Source organism: Morone saxatilis, unplaced genomic scaffold (assembly GCF_004916995.1).
Source record: "Morone saxatilis isolate NCDOM2014 unplaced genomic scaffold, NCSU_SB_2.0 Contig16, whole genome shotgun sequence".
NCBI lineage: Eukaryota > Metazoa > Chordata > Actinopteri > Moronidae > Morone > Morone saxatilis.
In genome coordinates this window covers 20,441,158-20,460,219 of record NW_023339718.1, presented here as the reverse complement: position 1 = coordinate 20,460,219, position 19,062 = coordinate 20,441,158, and the positions used below count along the sequence as shown (strand labels likewise).

The window sequence follows — 19,062 nt, the reverse complement described above, 5'->3', positions numbered from 1 at the left end:
ACTTCTGTTATGATTTGGCATTATATAAATAAAACTGAATTGAATTATAGGGTTGTAACTAAAATAATATTCACTATTGATTAATCTCGGTCATTTTCAAAGATATTCAGTTTGCTGTCATAAAGGACATAAGAAGGCAAAACATTCACATTTGAGAAGCTGAAATCAGACATTTTTCTTCTTCTTAAAAAAAAAAAAGAAAAAAAAAAGAGAATTAATTATCAAAATAGTTGTTGATTAATTTAATTAGGGAAAACCTGGAAATTTAGAGACTAGTTTTCCAGTCATGGAAACATCTAGAAGTTGATTAAAATGACCAAATATCCTGCAAATAATCTATGTTGTCCCGGGAAAATGCTGTGGCCAATTTAATATTATGGTTAATCAGAAAGAGAAAAAAAATCGGCTGTGATTAGAACAGCCAAACATGGCACGAAAGCGAGAGAACACGAGTGTCCCTTGAACGATAACCACATGTGGCTGACCACTGTTTGTGAAAAACTCCTGGAAAACGATTTCTTAAAAAGAGTGGGAACCCTGTTAATAGATGACGACTGATCATTGCAGCTTTATTACTGTGGACGTCATAATTGTTATGAGCATGACGTTGGTTGGGAGCAGCGTTTACCTGTGGGCTCATCCTGAATCTGTTCCTCTGTCTCAGCAAACTCTGCTTCTGCAAAGACAAACACATACAGAGGTCAGCCCACAAGATCTTAACACATTGTAATCACATCCCGTGTGTGTGTGTGTGTGTGTGTGTGTGTGTGTTCATGCACGATCGTAAAACAAGGTTATCAGCACAAAAGATATTTCAAAAACACTGTTATTACAAGCCATGTTTTGAGACCTATTTAAAGGCAGAACTGCTAAAATGTTTTCACTTCACAATAAGCCATTATTTCTGCAGCCTTGTCCCATTAAATAAGGTCAATGGGAGGATTCCTTCCTGGTTAATTAAAGAGCTGGCTGTAAAAACAGATCAAACAGTGTTGGAATAGGATATACACCCACCAAAATGTTCCTTCACTTCAAGGATGCACTCACTTTGTTTCACCCTAGGTTTTATCAAAATGTGGTGTACCATTGCTTCAGTTTTGCAAAACTAGACCCTCTAATGCAGCTTTTACACTCCAGTGTTAATGCCTCAGGAAAAAAATAGAGAACTTATAGTCTACTCTCAGACACAGATGTTCTATCAGTAACTACCGGTCACAAACAACACTTCATTTCATTTCTGAGACATTTTATGCCTTTATTAGACAGTAATAGTGGAGGGATGACAGGAAACAAGGGAGATAAAGATGCAACAAAGGGGATTTGTTAGTGCAGTTTCTGTAAAGGCACTGAAAGTAATTTCTCCTATACTGAGTTTTTGGTGACCTTGTGCATTTTTCTCATGCCCTAATCATATTCTCTCAGACATTCCTACATGGACTGACGTCTTTGTTATCATACTAATGAAGACTGGTGTATAGCTTTGCTGTAGTTCTTTGCATCAGGCTGCATGAAGCCTCTAATTAGTGAATGTATCTTCGGTGACAATGTGTGCTCTCAGAGCTGTGTAGAAGCACAGCAGTGCTCCAGTGAAGAAAATGAAACTCACAAGGGAAAACTAAGAAGAAATGTAGGCCAAGTTCATCCGTGCTCGCTGCGCTCCAGACTCCAAACTGGTGTGTGATGCCAAGTGTAAAGTGTAACAGACCAGAATTCAAGAGCAGAGCTTTTATCCCTCCTGACATGAATCCAGGAAATGTAAGCTTGTCTATGAATTTCCCCAATTATATTCTTCCCACGTGAAAAGTCTCATTCATAAGCTGGACTGCCATTCAGAAGTACAGTATAGAGCAGCACCAGTCTGCCACACCAACACGTCAGTGCTTCACTGTGTGTGTGGATGAATGTAGACTGCAAGCAAGGCTGGTAGTGGGATGTATTGGGGTCTTGTGCATAGTTTTATACACATTTCCCTGGTAGAATTTTTCCGTGGGTTCTGTAGAAATTCTGTGGGCTTATCCCTTAACATAAAGTTTCCCCCGTTTTCCCCTGAAATAGCTTTAAGGCTGGAAAGAGTGTGTTATTCCACTAATCCACAGTATGAAACATATTATGTATCTGCTTGCTCTAGCTCTTCCATGGAAGCAATGCGCTGAGTTAAAAAGTCAAACACAAGGCTACGATGTTTTTATGGCTGCACAGTTTAATCAAATGGTATCAAATCAACATGTTCACCTTGACATACATTCTATATGTATATATTTATATGGGATCTTCAGATTTGTAATGAGGTGTAAACAGGCTTTAAATACTTCTAAGTTCACAAAGATGAAAGAGGAAAGTGGTTACTGGTGCTTAAGGCTTGTGACCCTTTAAAATGAAGCTTTCTCATGCATCGGTTATAGTCTTAGCATGAACATTAACTGTTGGGCCCAAAGAGGTGATTGGAGAAGTCAAAAGAATAAAAATAAGCATAATTAATAATAAACAGGTCTGCCTTTATTATCCCTGTAATTATCTTTAAGATTTATCCTTGGACCCCAAGAAAAGGGCTTGATAGTCTATGAGTATTCTTTTGTTTTTGTTATATTGAGTGAGTTTACGTGAGTGATGTGTCCGAGGCAAGGTCCAGTAAACTTGTCCTCCTCATATTTCATCTGGTGTTCCCGGTCAGTTCACTTCAGCTCAACTCAGCTCAGTTCATCACTCTTTAATTATCATCAGCATCAAAGCGTCACTGAAGTCCTTGAAAACATGGCTTCAAATTTTAAATAGCTCTGGAATATATATATATAAAAAAACATCTTTAGGTATAATCTATTCACTGCCTACTTAAAACCAATGGGAAGAGCTCAGCCAAAAACACAAACACAGAAATGTTTCATATGAAAAAAACATTGGCAGAAAATAGTGTGCTCATCCAAGACCTGATCACTCTTTACATTAAAATAAAAAATATAATTTAAATAATGTATCTTTCTTTTTGGTTTTAATTAAAACTGATTAATTGTTGGTATGACTTGGTTTGGTTTTTTAAACATCCATTGGGAGACTGTGCCCTAAACTTCCAGGAGGTCAGAGGTCATCCCTTGAACCAAATCAGTTTTCTGGAAGTTTGTTTATAATTGTTGATCTACTTGCTGATTGGTGATCTATGTGTTCTGTATGTTTCATTTGTGTATTCACACACCAACAGGTGGCAGCATACACCTCACACACAGCCTGACAACAATAAGTGTGTCAGAGAGGAAAGATTCCCCCCTGCAGAAGCAGGATGTGTCCAGACATGGGGGTTTATACAGTCATGTGATCCTCTCTGCTCCTCCTCGTCTCTTATGTAATCCCCATCTCAGCCATGTGCTCCCCCTATAACCACTGACCTGAATATGGTCATTTTGACCAGTTACCCGCAGAAATAGACATTTTCCACCTCAAGCAACTGAGGTATAGACGACAGAGGTGACTTTGGGTGACATTAGACATAACCATGAAGGAATGAAAGAAATGAGGTGGATTCTCCAGCCTACACACATGCCTTTGTTCACAAAGCCTGTAGTTCACAGAGGCAGCTGTCACACCACTTCCTCATTGGCAGTGTCTGGTGAAAAATTACATTGTTTTTCCACCGCGGATGATCATTAAAACTGAAGGGAATGACATGAGATCAATTTACATACACAGAGGAACTACCAGCCAAATCCATGCCCTCAAAAAGAGCAGCAATGCGTAATGGGCAGAACAAAGACGCAGATGAAGATAGAGTTTTGATCAGGATTTTTAATAATGAACAAGATGATGAATGTGATTGAGGATAACACATTAGTTTAGTGTAGCCTGAGGTTTGTTTATTTATCCATGCACTGCATTCTTTCCAGCCTGTTATATGCTCTCCTTCCTCAACCAGACTGCTCAGTCTGTCTGTCACTCTCTCCGCCCAGTTAGGGATGATCATTGTCTGGGCTCTTCTTATGGAAGCCCACTGCCACCAAGAAAAGAAAATAATACACTAAAGAGAAAAAAAAATATTCACATGATTTTGATATACTATCTCTTAATTTTGACTCAATAACAAAAAAAAAAAAAGATTTACTAGAGAGAGGGGGTGACATGCAGCAAAGGGCCCCAAGTCTAATTCGAATCCATGGCCGCTGCAGCAGGGACTCAGCCTTGGTACATGGGGCGTCAGCTTTACCAGGTGAGTGCCCCAAAAGTCTAAGACAGTCTTATCTCAGCAAGCCCTTTGGTAACTTACAGGTAGCTCTATGATATAACTATTTTTGGAAGATACATTTTGGTCTCAGAGTTGAAATCTCATAGCCTAGTTGTTGCTGCCAAATTGGTTTGTCTGAGGGTAAATTAAAGGTTTGTGTTTTTACTGGACAGTTAACACTGCCTCTGTGTATGTTTGGATCTATTTAATGTACATATCTCAGTTCACCTGTGAACATCTGGTGCAGTCAGGTTAGAACACTATTGCCTTAATTGATACTGCGTCATCCCATTTTAGAAACTCCAAAATTCAACTACGCTAAGTTTCTATCACAAGGATTCAAATACGAACATGATGTACTTTGTATTAAGAAAGGTCTATATTACAATTTTGACTTATCTCAAAATGTTAACTTATTATCTCATCATTTTGACAAAATGAGTATATATTTGTTCATTTTGTCTCATCATTTTGACTTACTAGAGTATTTTGTATTTATATCACACAAGACCGTGCATAACTAAAGTGATTCATTTCTCTCTCTTCCTGGCACTAATAGGCTTCTATACATTCTCCACTTACACCAATCATAACAATAGGAGTGGGCGGGGCCACGTCGGGTTAGGTTGTCACTCTCATTGGGTAAATAACAAACCACCCACTTACTCTGTAGCCTACCGCTGGGGACCCACGAGAAGTTTAACGTTAGCGAAGCTCCACGAAAATGACCCCGAGGTGAGCGGAGATGACACACACGAAGCTCACGAAAGCGACGTCGCCGGGTGTCTGATAAGCAGCGGACCCTTACGTGTGTGCGGTTCGGGCTCGTACTTTGTCAGCCCACCTGCACTCGGGGTTGTGGCAGCTAGCGGAGATCGTTAGCCGCTAACTACCGCCGCTAGCGGGCTAACTACTAACATTAGCGAAGTGAACAAGTCGCGCCGTGTGATGCTAACGACGCCGAGGCTACTTTTGGAGGCTTGCTGAGTTGGATATATTCCCGGGAGGGACTCGTTGCCACCGGAGCTGGTGTTACCAACGCCGGAGCCAGCTACCTTGTTGTGCTTCTCCCCTGCCCTCTTCTCGCTGTTGGCGGAGCGTCCTGTGACTGCACACCTCTGCTCCGAGTCCGAGCATGCTAGCGACCGCTGCAGACAGCTAGTGTTGTCACCTTAGCTCACGAACCATCACAGTTTTTTTTTTTTTTTTCCCCCATTTGTGAGTAGATGCTATCACTGGTACGAGCTTTGGGAGACAGACGGAGTCGTATCATCCCACCGTGACGCCTGTATATGAAGTAAATGTACTTTGATGTCGTATCACCCGACAGCTAGTAGTCCCTCCAGAAGAACCAGGCGCGGAGCATGCAGGAGAAGAAAAGACTTCAGATAAGTAGATAGGGGACGTCGGACACAACCGAGTTACATTGGACTGTGTGGTTAACTTACCACCAAACAGGGACTGCTTTTGGTGGCCGGACTGACAGAGAAAGTAAAGGATGAAGAAGTTTTCCAGAATGCCAAAGTCCGAGAGCGGCGGGCTCGGAGGGGCGTCCGGGTCCGGCTCCAGCTCCGGAGTCAGCAGCTACTTCGGGAAAGTGTTTGCAGTCGGCCGGTATCAAGTCACCGTGGAAGAGCTTGTCGCAGAGGGTATGTACAGTAGCATAGCATTACAGTGTGTTTTCAGTAACACTTTGGTCACAGTGTAGCAGCATGATATTATCTGGGACACACCCGTCATCCCCTGTTTGGAGAGTACAAGTCACACAGACACAGCAGTGAACAACTCCTCCAGCTCTGTCGCTTTTATGGGTTGGTCATTGGTTTGCACTGCACAGTAAAAGCTCAGTTTTTCCCCTGAACATCTGCTTATTTCCTAAGAAATTATAGGCGGAGTGATTGAAATAGGTCGCTCTCCTCTTCCAGGCTGTGAACGCTTTGGTATTTAAAGTGGGGCACCGGGGATTTGGTACATAGCTAGATTTAAAACTGCTAACTTTTCCCCATACAGCTATAGTTACATCCTGCTTCAGCTGCTCCACTGGGGGGGTCTGCCCCCAGGATAACAACGGCCCAAGCCTCCTGTGTCAACATACAACATGTAAAGATCCAGCCATTAAAAAAAAAAAAAAATGTCCTTTGTCCGACATGTTCACACAAGTTCTTCTGCAGTTTGCTTTTATCCCATGAGGATTTTTTTTTTAGGGAATATGAAAAGTTTTGCAGCTGTTAAAATGTACAAAGACTGGTTTCTCCATAGGCTGGCTGAGAGACAATAATGTTCTGTGTTGGGGGTGTACTAATTTGTTTAGATTGGATAACATAGAAACAAGTAACAACAGTGCTTACATGGATAAAGACATAAGGGATGACTTATGCAATGGCTGTGGCTCCCCATTACAGCTCTCGAGGATGTCGAAAGGCTTCTTAGAAATGTTCGAAATTTCCTTTATGGCTTCCTTCACAGAGCCCTGTGTTCAAAAATGTTGAAATGAGAATCTCCTCCACGCAGTCAGACAGAGAAAATGAGGAAGTGTGGAAACAAACACATTTCATAAAAGAGCTTTAACAAACGGCCCGATGCTTATCACAGTGTATTAGTCTGATTTACAGAACTACACAGCTTAGTTGTGCTAGGAAGTAGTTAGTCATATTTGAATACTCTTGACAACAGAATAAGGTGATGCTAATTAGCTATTATTGGAAAAGTGCAGTCACACTTTACCCATCAGAATAATATTCACAAACATGCTTTAGTTTGGGTTGAGCACTAGATTTTAAAAGATCCCTCTGTAATACTGGGTTCTTCTGTAGAGGGATGATGGCACTGGACACACAGTGACAGATTTTCCACATAAATCAACTGATTACTCAAATTCTGTCTCCACTGTCCGAGGATTTACAAAGTCAAGGTCAGCCTATATAATAGAAACTTGGAAGCGTTCAGGTAGGTAAAAAGGGAAACTATGCTCACGGGCAAAACATTGCAGAGCTACACCCACCTGACTTTTATCGGAAATCTCAAATGTAACATAATGTAAAGAGACATCATTACATACATTTTGCATTTGTACTAATATCATTACTGAAACCATAATCATTCTTTGTAAATAATTATGAATAAACACTCATTCAACATTTCAGACAGGAAAAGCATGTCTCTTCAAGTAACCCAACACTGTAAACATGCTGTTGAGTCAAACTGTAAACCTAATCTCACTTGCCAGTCGCCACCAAAAAAAAAAAAGGGAAAAAAAGCAGGCAGTCATGAGTCTGTGTCATCATATAATCATGTGAAGTGGCTGTGGTTGGTTTTTACCAGAAGCATAGTGACCTTTGCTCATCATGCTGTCCCAAGGTAAGAGCTGGGTGTCTGCTGCACAGTTAATCATATCATTGTCTGTTTCATTTTACTTACAGTGTCTGCTGCATATTAGAAATAGACAAACATGTTGAAGTGAGACTCCAAAGGTGGAATATGTTCATGCATTGAGGTGGAGTAAATTGCTAGGTGTAAAATCTGCTTAAGTAAATAGCCATTTGAAGACTTATCCAGAGTGAAACAGATCTGAAACAAAAAGCAAAATAGTAATATTTAATAAATAGTATATTTATATCTCTAAAGTGATTTCAGTTATCACTGTCACTTTTCATTGTATTGACTGACAGCATTTTTTACTCTACTGGATATAATTTATAATATAATGCGATACCACACATCAGCTTGCTTAGGTAAGTAAAATACTCCAGAAAATGCAAGAACACAGAAAGCTACTCAGTTACAGTAATGGTAAAAAATCAAAGTGATTCCATCTCTACCAAAGTTTCACTTGCATTCAGGATGTAAGTACAGACTTGCATGGGCAGCTTGAGGATGCTGTCATATGAACATAGCACTTTACAATGTCATGAGTACACAGGCAGTGGAGCTCTTTACTCTGTCGGTGCTGGGCCCATGTGCTGCCTGTTCAGTAACACAGGACCTCTAACCAACCAACTGCTGTTAATTCTTTGCTGAGGTTTGGGGGTTTGTGGTTGGAACCACTTGGCAGGTAACCAGCCATCATTTGGAGGTCCTGTTCTATTTAAAGACCTACTATGCTGTGAACATGGTAAAAGTTGCAAGGTTAATTTGGGGGATTTACCTGTCATTATGGCCCAGAGACCACCGAGTAACTGCACCAGGCACTTTTGCAAGAATGTATTTAAACTTTGAAGTGTTACTGGTTTAGATTTTCTTCTTTTGGGCCAGATGTGAACAATGACATTGGAACTTCAGTATCTTCATTAGTAACACGGGGGTGCCTTGGTAGCTCACCTAGTAGATTGCACCTTACTGCAGCTAGTTATTTAGTTGGCTTCAAGTGAGACTTAACATTCACACAGTTTCTTTTTACTGTACCGCAGTATTATTAGTATTAGGCAAACATTGCCCCGGCCTACTAGCAACATGCAAAGAGTTGAACAGACTAACCTACAAAGTAAACAGCAAAACAATATAAACAGGGCAAAACTTACAGCTTCCAAGTTTGTAGTCAGGTCACGGACAGTCAATATTGATCCATCCTTGAACTTGAACCGTTTCCGGGCTCTCGTTGATAAAGCAGTGTGCAGTAAAGCGCATGCAGTATAATGAACCATTACACAGTTTTTCCGTCGTCATGAGGATATTTCTGTAACATTTCCACTGAAAATAAAGTGACTACACTGGGTCCTGCCTCAAGTGAGGGTGACACAAAACTTTGTGCTGGTTTGGGCAGCCAACAACAGAGCAGTTCCAGTTATCTCTTAGCTTTGTACTGGCCATTGTTCACTTCCTCAGATGGTGGGACTAGATGCAAACTTTTGTGTTGGTTATGCAGTCAACAAGAGAGAGAAATTGGCATGCTTTGTACATCTTTGTGCTACTGGGGATGCGTTAACAAGGAAATTAACCCTAACCCAAAGTGCAGGAGCAGTGTTTTCTCTAACCCCCTTTGGGAGGTGGTTTTGTCACTTTGCACACAGTTTACATGCACAAAAAAAAAATCTATATAGCACACTACAGCACTATATAGCACCCCAAAAATATGGCCTCTTTAACTGCAGAATGTCTGCAGTGTGCGATAACGTGTCATATTGGTCTGCATTTAGTTTCCTGTGTCATTCCTTTCCGTCTTGTCATAAAGCGTTTCAAGGGGGGTTCATCAGTGTGCACTGGGTTAGATCAGGCTGACAAACCTGCAGCTGGACACTGTGGCACTTAGGTGACTGATGTTTAGGTACTGAGTAGATCATGTGATGTTTTTGATTATTCAACTGTGATCCAGCAGCTGTGCCAGTTTAATGAAAAGCATGAGACTCCCCTAAAGCAAAACTTAAAACTATAGTTTGCTGGAGAAGAGAAACTCGTGAAAACATGTTTGAATGATCAGGTATGTTTGTTCAAAATAATATTTCCTTCAAATATATTCAAAATTAGGATTCTCTTGGTGCTATGCGGTTAGCTATTTTTTCCAGTGGCATATCTACAGAGCTGGACTGTTCTACATTGAATAGGAACATAGTCATTTCCCTTCACTCCCCTTTAGCCTCTGTGGTTTCTCTTGAGTTCTATCTATGATGCAGTCTCCAAGAGGAACACAGAAATGACATGTAGGAACAGGATGCATCTGTGAGCATGTCCACCATTTTCTCTGCTAACTCTTATAGTTTTGGGGTTCCTTGTCAGGACCTGGAGGGCTCAGAAATGTGTAGAAATTAATTTTGGGGGGTTGTTAAAGTTTGGTAGTTACAGAAATAGCCTGGCAAAGTATGGGGATGTCACACTAGACAAACATGAACTGTTGTTTTAAAGACTGATTTTAAATTACGGCTGCACAATTAATGTAAATATTAAAATCACAATATGGCCATGTGCAATGTGCAAATAGCAAAAAAGTTTGATAAAACAGCATTATAATAAAGTACTGTAGTGCTGCAGGGCCTACAAATCTTGGTCTCCAGGTTTAAAAACACATTTGTTTTGTACGGACCCCAAAAGATTTTAATATTGTTTTCAGTGTTCCAGATACTTCTTTATTAAATATTTTCTGTCAAAACAAAAGTCTGGAGAAGTATACAGTGTTAAAATGGATAATATGTAGGGGACTACACTCAGTTGCCAGTTTATTGGATCTACCTAGCTTTTACTAATACAGTCTAATATAACTGTCAATAAATCCTAGCTTCATGAAGGTTATAATATGTTTTTGTTGGAACTGCTGCAGAGAGCTGTTCATTTAACTTCGTGTGATTTTAGAGGAGGTAGTTTGTGGTGCTGCGTTGCCTTGTACAGAGAGGTGTTTCTGTTTTCTAGACCACCCTCATTCATCTAAACGGGGTGACTCAGATAATAAACTGTCAGTATACAGTTCAACAACATCACAAACTGCAGCCTCCAACATTACTGTACAGTTGAATCAACACCTCTTAAAAACAGCTTCAACTCAATCTGGGCATTATAACCTTCTTGAAGGTAGCATTAAGTGCAGGACTGTTGTATTAGATCACATTAGCTATAGCTATGTGTACCTAATGAACTGCAGACGAAGTGCACACAGTTTACCGACACTTTTATTTTTATTTTATCTGATAAAGGCATCATAGAAAGTATTTTAGGGTATATACACTTCTATTGGTTTTATTTAGGATGCTTAAAGTCACTGATGAAGAAGGCGAAAAAACAGATCTGTACCTGCAGTCGGAATATTTCAAGGTATTTGGTGACAGTCCCTAAACAGATAACTGCCTCTGGAACACGTCTTGTTGTCAGCTTAACTTGCATAATGGCCCGTCTGTCACTGTTCGTTATTCACCAGACCATGATTGTTACATGGCTGCTGTACTGTAGGTGCAAGGTAAACGGTTCATGTTTACATGTGTTGGTAAATTCTTGTTAAATGTCACTGCTGCTATCTAATTAACAGGAAGACATTGGCTCAGTGGTTTCCACTTCCTATGTTTGCAGTTTTACAAGCACGTTAACAGCAAGGTTATAATTCATCACTGCCTCATCTAATCAGGGTCACCTCCATCTTCCAGACATCAGGGATTTGCAGACTTTGTGCGTGATAGTGGTTCCCTCTGTTTTTCCAGCATCATTTTAGCCTCCTTCGTATGGAAAACTGAAATATAAGCTTGTCTCTCAGCTGACTGCTCTTCTGAGTATTTTCTGTGCATTTTAAGTGGCACATGCCTGTCACATCACAAAAAACTTTCTCTCTGAACATGCTGACTTTACCAAATTTGCCCTGTTTGGTTGCTGTCAGCAGAATCTTCACAGGGGTTTTGGCACAATGTAAGTCACGGGCTGAAGAGATGCGAGCAGTGTAAGTCTTTCAGCCTTGGTATCAGGGACTCCCTGGCCACGACAAGCTACAGATCATGTAAACAGAAGATATGCAAACACTGTTTCCATGCAAACAGCTGCTGTTTTCACAGTGAACATGTGGCTTTTTCACTTTGTCCTTTGCCACTTGTGATCTGGATAGACGCCATGCGTTCACCAAACAGGTTTTTGGCCTCTGCACAGCAAATTTACCCATGCAAATGCAGTTATGAGTTTTCTCATGTGATATGCCAAAACAGTTTATACAATACATTTGATAAGCTCTTTTGTTTGTTGTTGTCTTTGTTTATTAAGAAGTGTTTGCTTTGTTGCCAAGAATATGATAAAGCTGAAGCCAGATGTTAAGTAAATAAACTGTTAATATGGAGAGAGAAAGAGTTTAGATAAAATGAAAAGCAGTTGGCTTAGGGATGAGCGATATGGTTGAAATCAGTATCATGATATTAATAACTGTTTTTCTGAGATGAAGCAAAGTCATTTCAGTGCTAGTTATTCCTTCCTTCCGTACGTATTTGATTGGCCAACACAGTGCCTTACTAGATAACATCACATTGTGTTGTATCAGAGCTAAGCTACATTCAACGTTTGTGGTGGATGACCTGTGCTTTTTTCCTCCGGTCCATTTCAAATGAATAATGGGTTTTTTGTAGTGCTGTTATGTGCTCGAATACGTCCTGTAAGGAAGCATCTGCAGTTATGTTTTTTTTTTCACTCTTTTATTCTGTTTTTTCCTGTCATTTGTCAACTTTGCATATAGCAAATTTATTGACAATAACACAACCAAATGTATGGCTTATGTCTGATTACAGCCATTGGATGGATTGCCATGAAATTGGATACACACACATTCAAGCCCTCTTCAGGATGAATTCTAACAACTTGATCGTTTATCTAGTGCCAACATCAGGTTAAATGTTACATTTCTCATTTTACTTTACTATATACCTGCAAACCTCAGTTGTAATTTGTGTTTTGTGCTAAGTAACAAATGCATAATCATGAACTGTGTAAACATTATACCTGCTTAGCATTAAAATTCATGGCCGTTTTCAGTATGCAGCATTTACATCCTTGCAGAGTCACTAGCATGCATATAGTGGTTCTTGACTCTTAGCCTTTAGTTCAATGGTACTTTGCTTGGACAACTGAGCTTTATTACAATATTATGATAGACTTTCAGTGAAAGTAGATAAGTGAACCAGTGAACGACTGTTTGACTATCAGTCAGCCACGAGTTGAATTAACGTCTTTCGCAAAGACAAATGCTTTTGATTTGCCAATAGTTACATACACAAAAAATGTTGTAATTTGATTGAAACAAGTGCAGGTCTAATTGCTTTCCTTGTCTTTTTTATGGCTTAAGAGGGGCTTCATCAATCATTGCAGTGCAGGTCAAACTGTTCCTTTTGATAATGTTTTTTTGAATGACCTATTTGATCCTCCCTCTCTGACAGGGGAGGGTGGTGAGAATGCATCCCATCTACATTATTAGCATACTGTACTGGTGATGAATAGGCACATTGTGCCCCTTTGTTGTCTTATTCTAGCACCCTAGAAAGAATGCTGGTACGATGCAGCACTTGGTCCCGTGATGGGTATCGCTGCCTTTGTGCTTGCTCATTGAGGCCTTCTATATCTCCCTCTCTGCATTGCTGTCCTTCCCCTCTTTGTGAAACTACAAATGCATTATTTTCTACCAATTCATCATCACTTGATCTGGGTAGGGTACCAAGCCAAATGTGGAATGAAGTCGGGTCATATGGAGATGCCAAACAGAAAGACATTGATTTCATTGTAAAGTGTACTACAACATTTCACTTCAGTGCACTTTCAGTTCATATTGACAGATTTTTAATTTATCAGCACTCACTATGTTTGAGACACGTATCATTAGGATTCAGTTTAGTGGCTTTAACGTTAATGCAGAATAATGAAATCAAATACAGCAGTGTGGCCAGGATACCATATTGCCTCTTGTGTTTTTTTTTTTAGACCTCAAATGCGTAACTTTTATGAATTTGCTTGTGAGAAGCTCAAAGTTTTCCTAAATCCTCATTTTAAGTTTGCTTCGTCAGATTGTGTATCTGACAATAAAGATGGGCGTAGTTCAGAATTATATGTATTGATTTGTAAATAAACAAATCCTGCCATTATCAAACATTTACTATGATATGATAAACAAATGATAACTGGAGTCTTCCATGTCTGTGTAACAGAGTGGACAGTTCCTACCGGTCCAATGTTTTTTTTTTTTTTGTGTGTGTGTGTTTATTTTGTATTTTGCCAGTTTACTCAGCTCTTAGCTTTCAATCAGTTCTTATGTAGCGGCTTGAAACTTTTTCATTTTGATGTCAACATGGAAATGAATATTCTGATGACCTAAAGCTTTTATTATTTGTGAAAAATACTAAACATACTGCTCTGGCCTAGTGTCAATAAGCTATTATGCTCTTAGTCTAGGTCAGCTTTCCAGAGAGTCTGTACAAGTTGGAAACTGATCATAGGTCTATGTGAGTTCACTTGACTCCATGACAGTGACACAGGCATGAGTATGCTTGATTGGATGGCGAGTCAGAAGTGATGAGTGATTGCCTCTTAATGACTGTGGACACTGTAAACATGTTGGTGCTAACATGTCACTCGAATCTGCCAGGGGATGTATGGAATCTGAAGTAATCTTGTTGTTAAACACTTGTTTATTAGGGAAAATTATTGACAGACATCCTTCCATCATTATCAAATTAAATAATTTGGGAAAGGAACAACCTGTTTTAGGGCAGTCTGGCTCTGAGTTTTTAGTTTAGATCACTAGGATTTCAGTCTTTGTGGAAGCTGAATGTGTGCTTGCTGGGTGGCATACACTGGAATATGAATTATGGAACGTACAAAGTTGCTTCTGCCGTTTGCTCAGTTTGGTAAAATACATCTATTACTGGGTGTAATGTCAAATCAGAGCAATAAAAAGAGGTAGGCCACGTTATGTTTACAGCTAGATTTCAGTTTATATAGACATTAATAAAGTATCCTGCAAGACATGGACAGTCTTTGTCTGGTCTGCATCTGACAGAGCAGGTGTGGCTCGTCAAAGTTAAATCTACACTGTATCATACGGTAAAGAAACGCTGCTGCACTGTCATGAAATTGCCCTGAAATTCTGAGGTGATGCTATGTACATTACATTACATTGTAGGTGCCTATGGTGAGTAATTTATAGTGTTTTCCTGTGAACACAGCACCATTGGAGATGCCTTTTTAGCAGTGTTCACATATTGTCATGTTTACTTTTTATACAAAGTGGAATGGTTGAACAATTAATCATTTTATATTGAAATTGTGCTTTAGTTTAGATTTTTCATAAAGCTAGAACCGCTTAACAAGCTGTTAAAAAGTTAATTCAAAGTTTAGTTGAGCAATGGTTGTGGTGCAAACTGGAAACAGTATTTCAAGATGAGAAAGTGCTAATTTGTGTAGAATATAGGTTGTGCAGCCTGCTCTATGTCGACTTTAGAAATTAGAACATGGAATACATAGAGCGAACCGCAAAGTGGGCCAAGCAGACTCATTTTTGGTGATATTTACAAAGCTTTTGTGCAACTTAAGGTGCATGTAAACTGTGGGCCCATGGCGTACTCCACTACTTACCTACACAGCCAGTAAAGACCGTTGTTTAGTCTGAACTGACCACATATGGTGAAAATTTGAAGCATTTCATAGTCTGACTCTAGACTAAAATGCCCATCCTGGCTTGATTGCAGTCTCTTTGACTAAATTACAACTGCTTTTCATCGCAGTCTGGCACTATTCTAAATTATGCCCCAACAATTTTTTATGTTACTGTGATGACACTAAATCACTTTTCTCCCAGAGAATAATAAAGGTAGACATGATTGCCCAAGGTCTTTTGGTTTTTCCCCCCAGCATTTTTCCCACATTTCCAAAGTCACTCTTGTACCATGTTGCTTTTAACTTTTTGACAGTTTCTCCTCTTTATATCAGGATGGTGTTAGACATGGACTGACCCTTACGTTGTAATTTTTTTATCCTCATGTATCCTTTTCATCCAGCAACACCTCTTTCCCAGTTTTATCGTAATGCCTCCAAAGCACAGCCACTTACATCTGTCGTTTAAGTTGTAAACACTGTTGAGGTAAGATGTATGAGAGCTGACTGCCAGAACCTTCCAGCTCACTAAGCCTGAGAGGAAAAAACACGCACACTCACCGCCGCACCTCCTCATATTACCTTTTATGGACTTGCTTCTTTGAAAGACTTCTTCTCAGACTTGCATCTGTCTTTTAAAGTGCTTTGCATCGTTCACCTGAGTCAGGGTAGAAAGGAGATTGGTGCTGATTGGTGCTTGACACGTTGGTTAAAGTGAAAGAACAAAAACTGTGATAAGGAGAAGGGATTTGTAGTCCATGTTGAAAGTTTTGTGACTCATACCACAGCAGTGTTGTTTGCTGTTCTCACTTGTCAGTTGGGAGTTACTGTGCACTCCAGAATTGAGGTGTGTGTTGGGGAGATAGGTGAATTTGATTTGAGGTGGTTAGAGCAAAGCTGACAGGCCATTACACAGAGTTGTTCTTTTTCGCTTTTCTCTGTTTTAATGACCAACATTCCTTCATTGCCACTGAGCTTTACAGTTTGATTTTCTTGTGGCTCTTCCCAATGTGCTTTCTTCCTCAGACAGGATTAATTGTAGTTTTGACCCATGTTTATTATCTGAGACTGAGATCATTGGTCAGCAGTAAAATGAAATTGATATGTTGGGCTGATACTGATTTTTATATTGCCCTGACAGCAGTGAGACCTAAAGACAGTTTAGTTAGTTTGTCTAACCTTTCTATGTGCTAACTGAGTGTGACATAGTTTTGATAATTACTAGCAAGTTTCTGATCATTCTAAATATTTTTTGTAACCAACCATCACACTTACCTTTCATCTAGCACCAAATTCCCCAAAACCAAATGGCTGGATTTCCATGAAACTTACACTGAACCAAGGCTTGGTATCAATCCTCAATACTTTGAATACAATTTGGATTTATTACAATTTTTTTTTATGTTGTTTACTTATTCTTTGATCAGACAATTTGTGATCAAAATGTTGCCACTGTTAGACTGTATTTTCTTTAGGCAAAGTTGTTGTAATATAACATCTTGCATAAAACATCTAAGAAACATCTAGAAAGCAGAGACCATGAATTTTGCTGAAATTTACAAAGCCCCCTAATGAATAAACTATTTTTCCTGCCACTGTGACCTGTCCTTTAATTTGGCCTGTGGTGTTATTTTAAACAAACGTTTAAAAAAGTTATGTTTACATTTAGTGTTGCTCACTAAAATACATTGTGTGCATTCTAGCAAATATGTTGAAAATATTTCCTTACATTTTTAACGCTGATTTTATAAAAATACTTTATATGCAGCATGGTTTACATCCATATTTACTATCTTCCAGTGTTATTCCTCCCTGCCTTTGTTGGTGCATTGCTGCATTTCTAGGCATGTTATCGTCACCTGTTGATTAGTGGAATTGGCAGGAGTGTATCACGTCACCCACGCGTTTGCATGTGCGTCCTTGTGTGAAAAACCACTCCATAACGTTCTAGAGCTCAAAAACGCCGCAGGGAATCTTTAGGTGCCACGCTTGGGACAAACTGCTCTACATATTTTGGATAGTACTTCATAGGAAAGAAATATAGTCTCAAAAGCTGCCCATGCAATGCTGTCATGCGTGGTACTAAGTAGATGTATAAGGAACTTGCCGGCTCAAAGTGACCTCTCCATTGTGAGGAAGAGCAGTGTGGTGCTGAATACAGAGCAGATGTACCTGAGTGTGATGAAGAGAATAAGTGATTGTACTTAAAGCCTTTTGTTAGAGGATGCTCTAAGAACTGGGTATCCTTATGAGAAAAAAACTGTTCCTCGAAGGTTAGTTTAAGGATTTTCACGCTACAGAATTGCATACTGATAATTCACAAACCCCTCTCTGTCTGAGGCCCCTGTGAATAATCTAGATTCCTCCAAATTATCTTTTATCTCTTTCAATGAAGATTTGAAAAAAAAAATCCACATTTACCACATTTTCATCAGTCTTGCACTGACAAGCAAAACGCGATCCATATTTAAGATATATCCTGTCCTCTAAAACTGGTAACACTGAAATGTGATCAGCATGTTAATGCTGTTTATGACCAAGTCACACTCCCAGATGTTGGAACAGGTTCCAGATTAAGGTTTCCAGCTGTTTCCCCCTCTGGATGCACCTTTCATTCATTCTAGTCCACTATGCTTGCAGCATCCCACTATCTGCTGTGTTTTGGCAGAGTGCCACCCCCATCTCCAAAAGTTTAAAAATATCTGACCTGCAACAACCTTGGTTATCTCCTTGCTATGTCCATGCTTACATGACTTGGCTCGAAGAAGAAACTTAACGACAGAGTTTATGTTAACTGTGTTAAACGGACAAACACATGGATTGAGCCGAGTGCATTGTTATCTTTTGTTAATGTTTAATACAAAAACTTGACATGCAAAATAATTAACTTTATTTTGAATTTGTCCATTTACAAAGATCTTCCTCTACCTAAAAAACAAAGCATGAATTCTACCTTGAAAGGTCCAGAAAAGATGACATGGTGGTGAAAAAGCTCACAGAGTGCAGAATCTCTCAACTACTTGCTAAAAGCAAGTGCATGTCTATTTTTAGGCCGACAACTTATGCCACTGATGCTTTTCTGAGTGTCGCTATGGTGTAACTTTTGAGGACTCAAGAGAAACAGATTAAGCAGTGTTCTTAACAGATAGTCGTTAGCTTAAAGTGGGTTACAAGGGCTTGGTGTTTGCAAACTGAACGTGACAAATCTCAGGGTGCATGGTCTGCGTTTGGGCTGCAGATGAAGATAAGGCATCCTAACCTTTATGTGGAGACAGTATGAAACTGACAGACATGTTTTCCTCTTACATTTCGAAACATTTGTGACTGCCTTTTATTTTCAGTGCTGCAGACTCATTGTAACTCGGTTACCAAAAGACGTGTTTGTTTACTACATTACCCAGCCAAAGAAAAAAAGTCCTTCCCGCATTAGTCAGTATAATACCAAATCTCAAAGGATTTGCTAAAGCGTTGGGGATCAGAAAGTCATGATTGGTAATTAGCAAGAGCAGCTGGCACAGCAAGGCAAACTGGCAAAGACCTCAAAGCTTGTTAATAGATCTCCATTTATTGTGGAAAAATGGCACCTGTTGGTCTACACAAAGAATTCAGAATTGTAGAAGGATGGTATTGACTTTTGCTTTCCTGTAATACTGTAGGTGTAACACTTGAGTTCATTTCACATTGAAGTTCACAGCCAAAGAGAAGTTATTGAAGTAATTAAAAATTTGGCAGGGAAAGGTTAGACATCTTTAGTTAAATAAATGTGTTCACCAATATTTGGTATTTGTGAATGAACAGTACCATTGTCATTAATGTCAATAAATGTC

The 19,062-nt window shown here is 39.5% G+C and overlaps 1 protein-coding gene and 1 long non-coding RNA gene across 2 annotated transcripts in view; one reads left to right on the top strand and one right to left on the bottom strand.

Annotated features, from left to right (window-relative positions):
- Positions 1-681, bottom strand: part of LOC118326230 — a 4,778-nt gene extending 4,097 nt beyond the window's left edge. The window contains exon 1 of the long non-coding RNA XR_004796629.1: positions 629-681. This is a non-coding gene — a long non-coding RNA (uncharacterized LOC118326230). The remainder of the gene's footprint in view (positions 1-628) is intronic.
- A 4,000-nt stretch (positions 682-4,681) lies between these two features.
- bmp2k (BMP2 inducible kinase) overlaps positions 4,682-19,062 on the top strand; it is a gene marked incomplete in the record, with an annotated part of 45,882 nt that continues 31,501 nt past the window's right edge. The window contains 1 exon segment of the mRNA XM_035657804.1: positions 4,682-5,856. Within this exon segment, the coding sequence (XP_035513697.1) occupies positions 5,706-5,856 (151 nt within the window).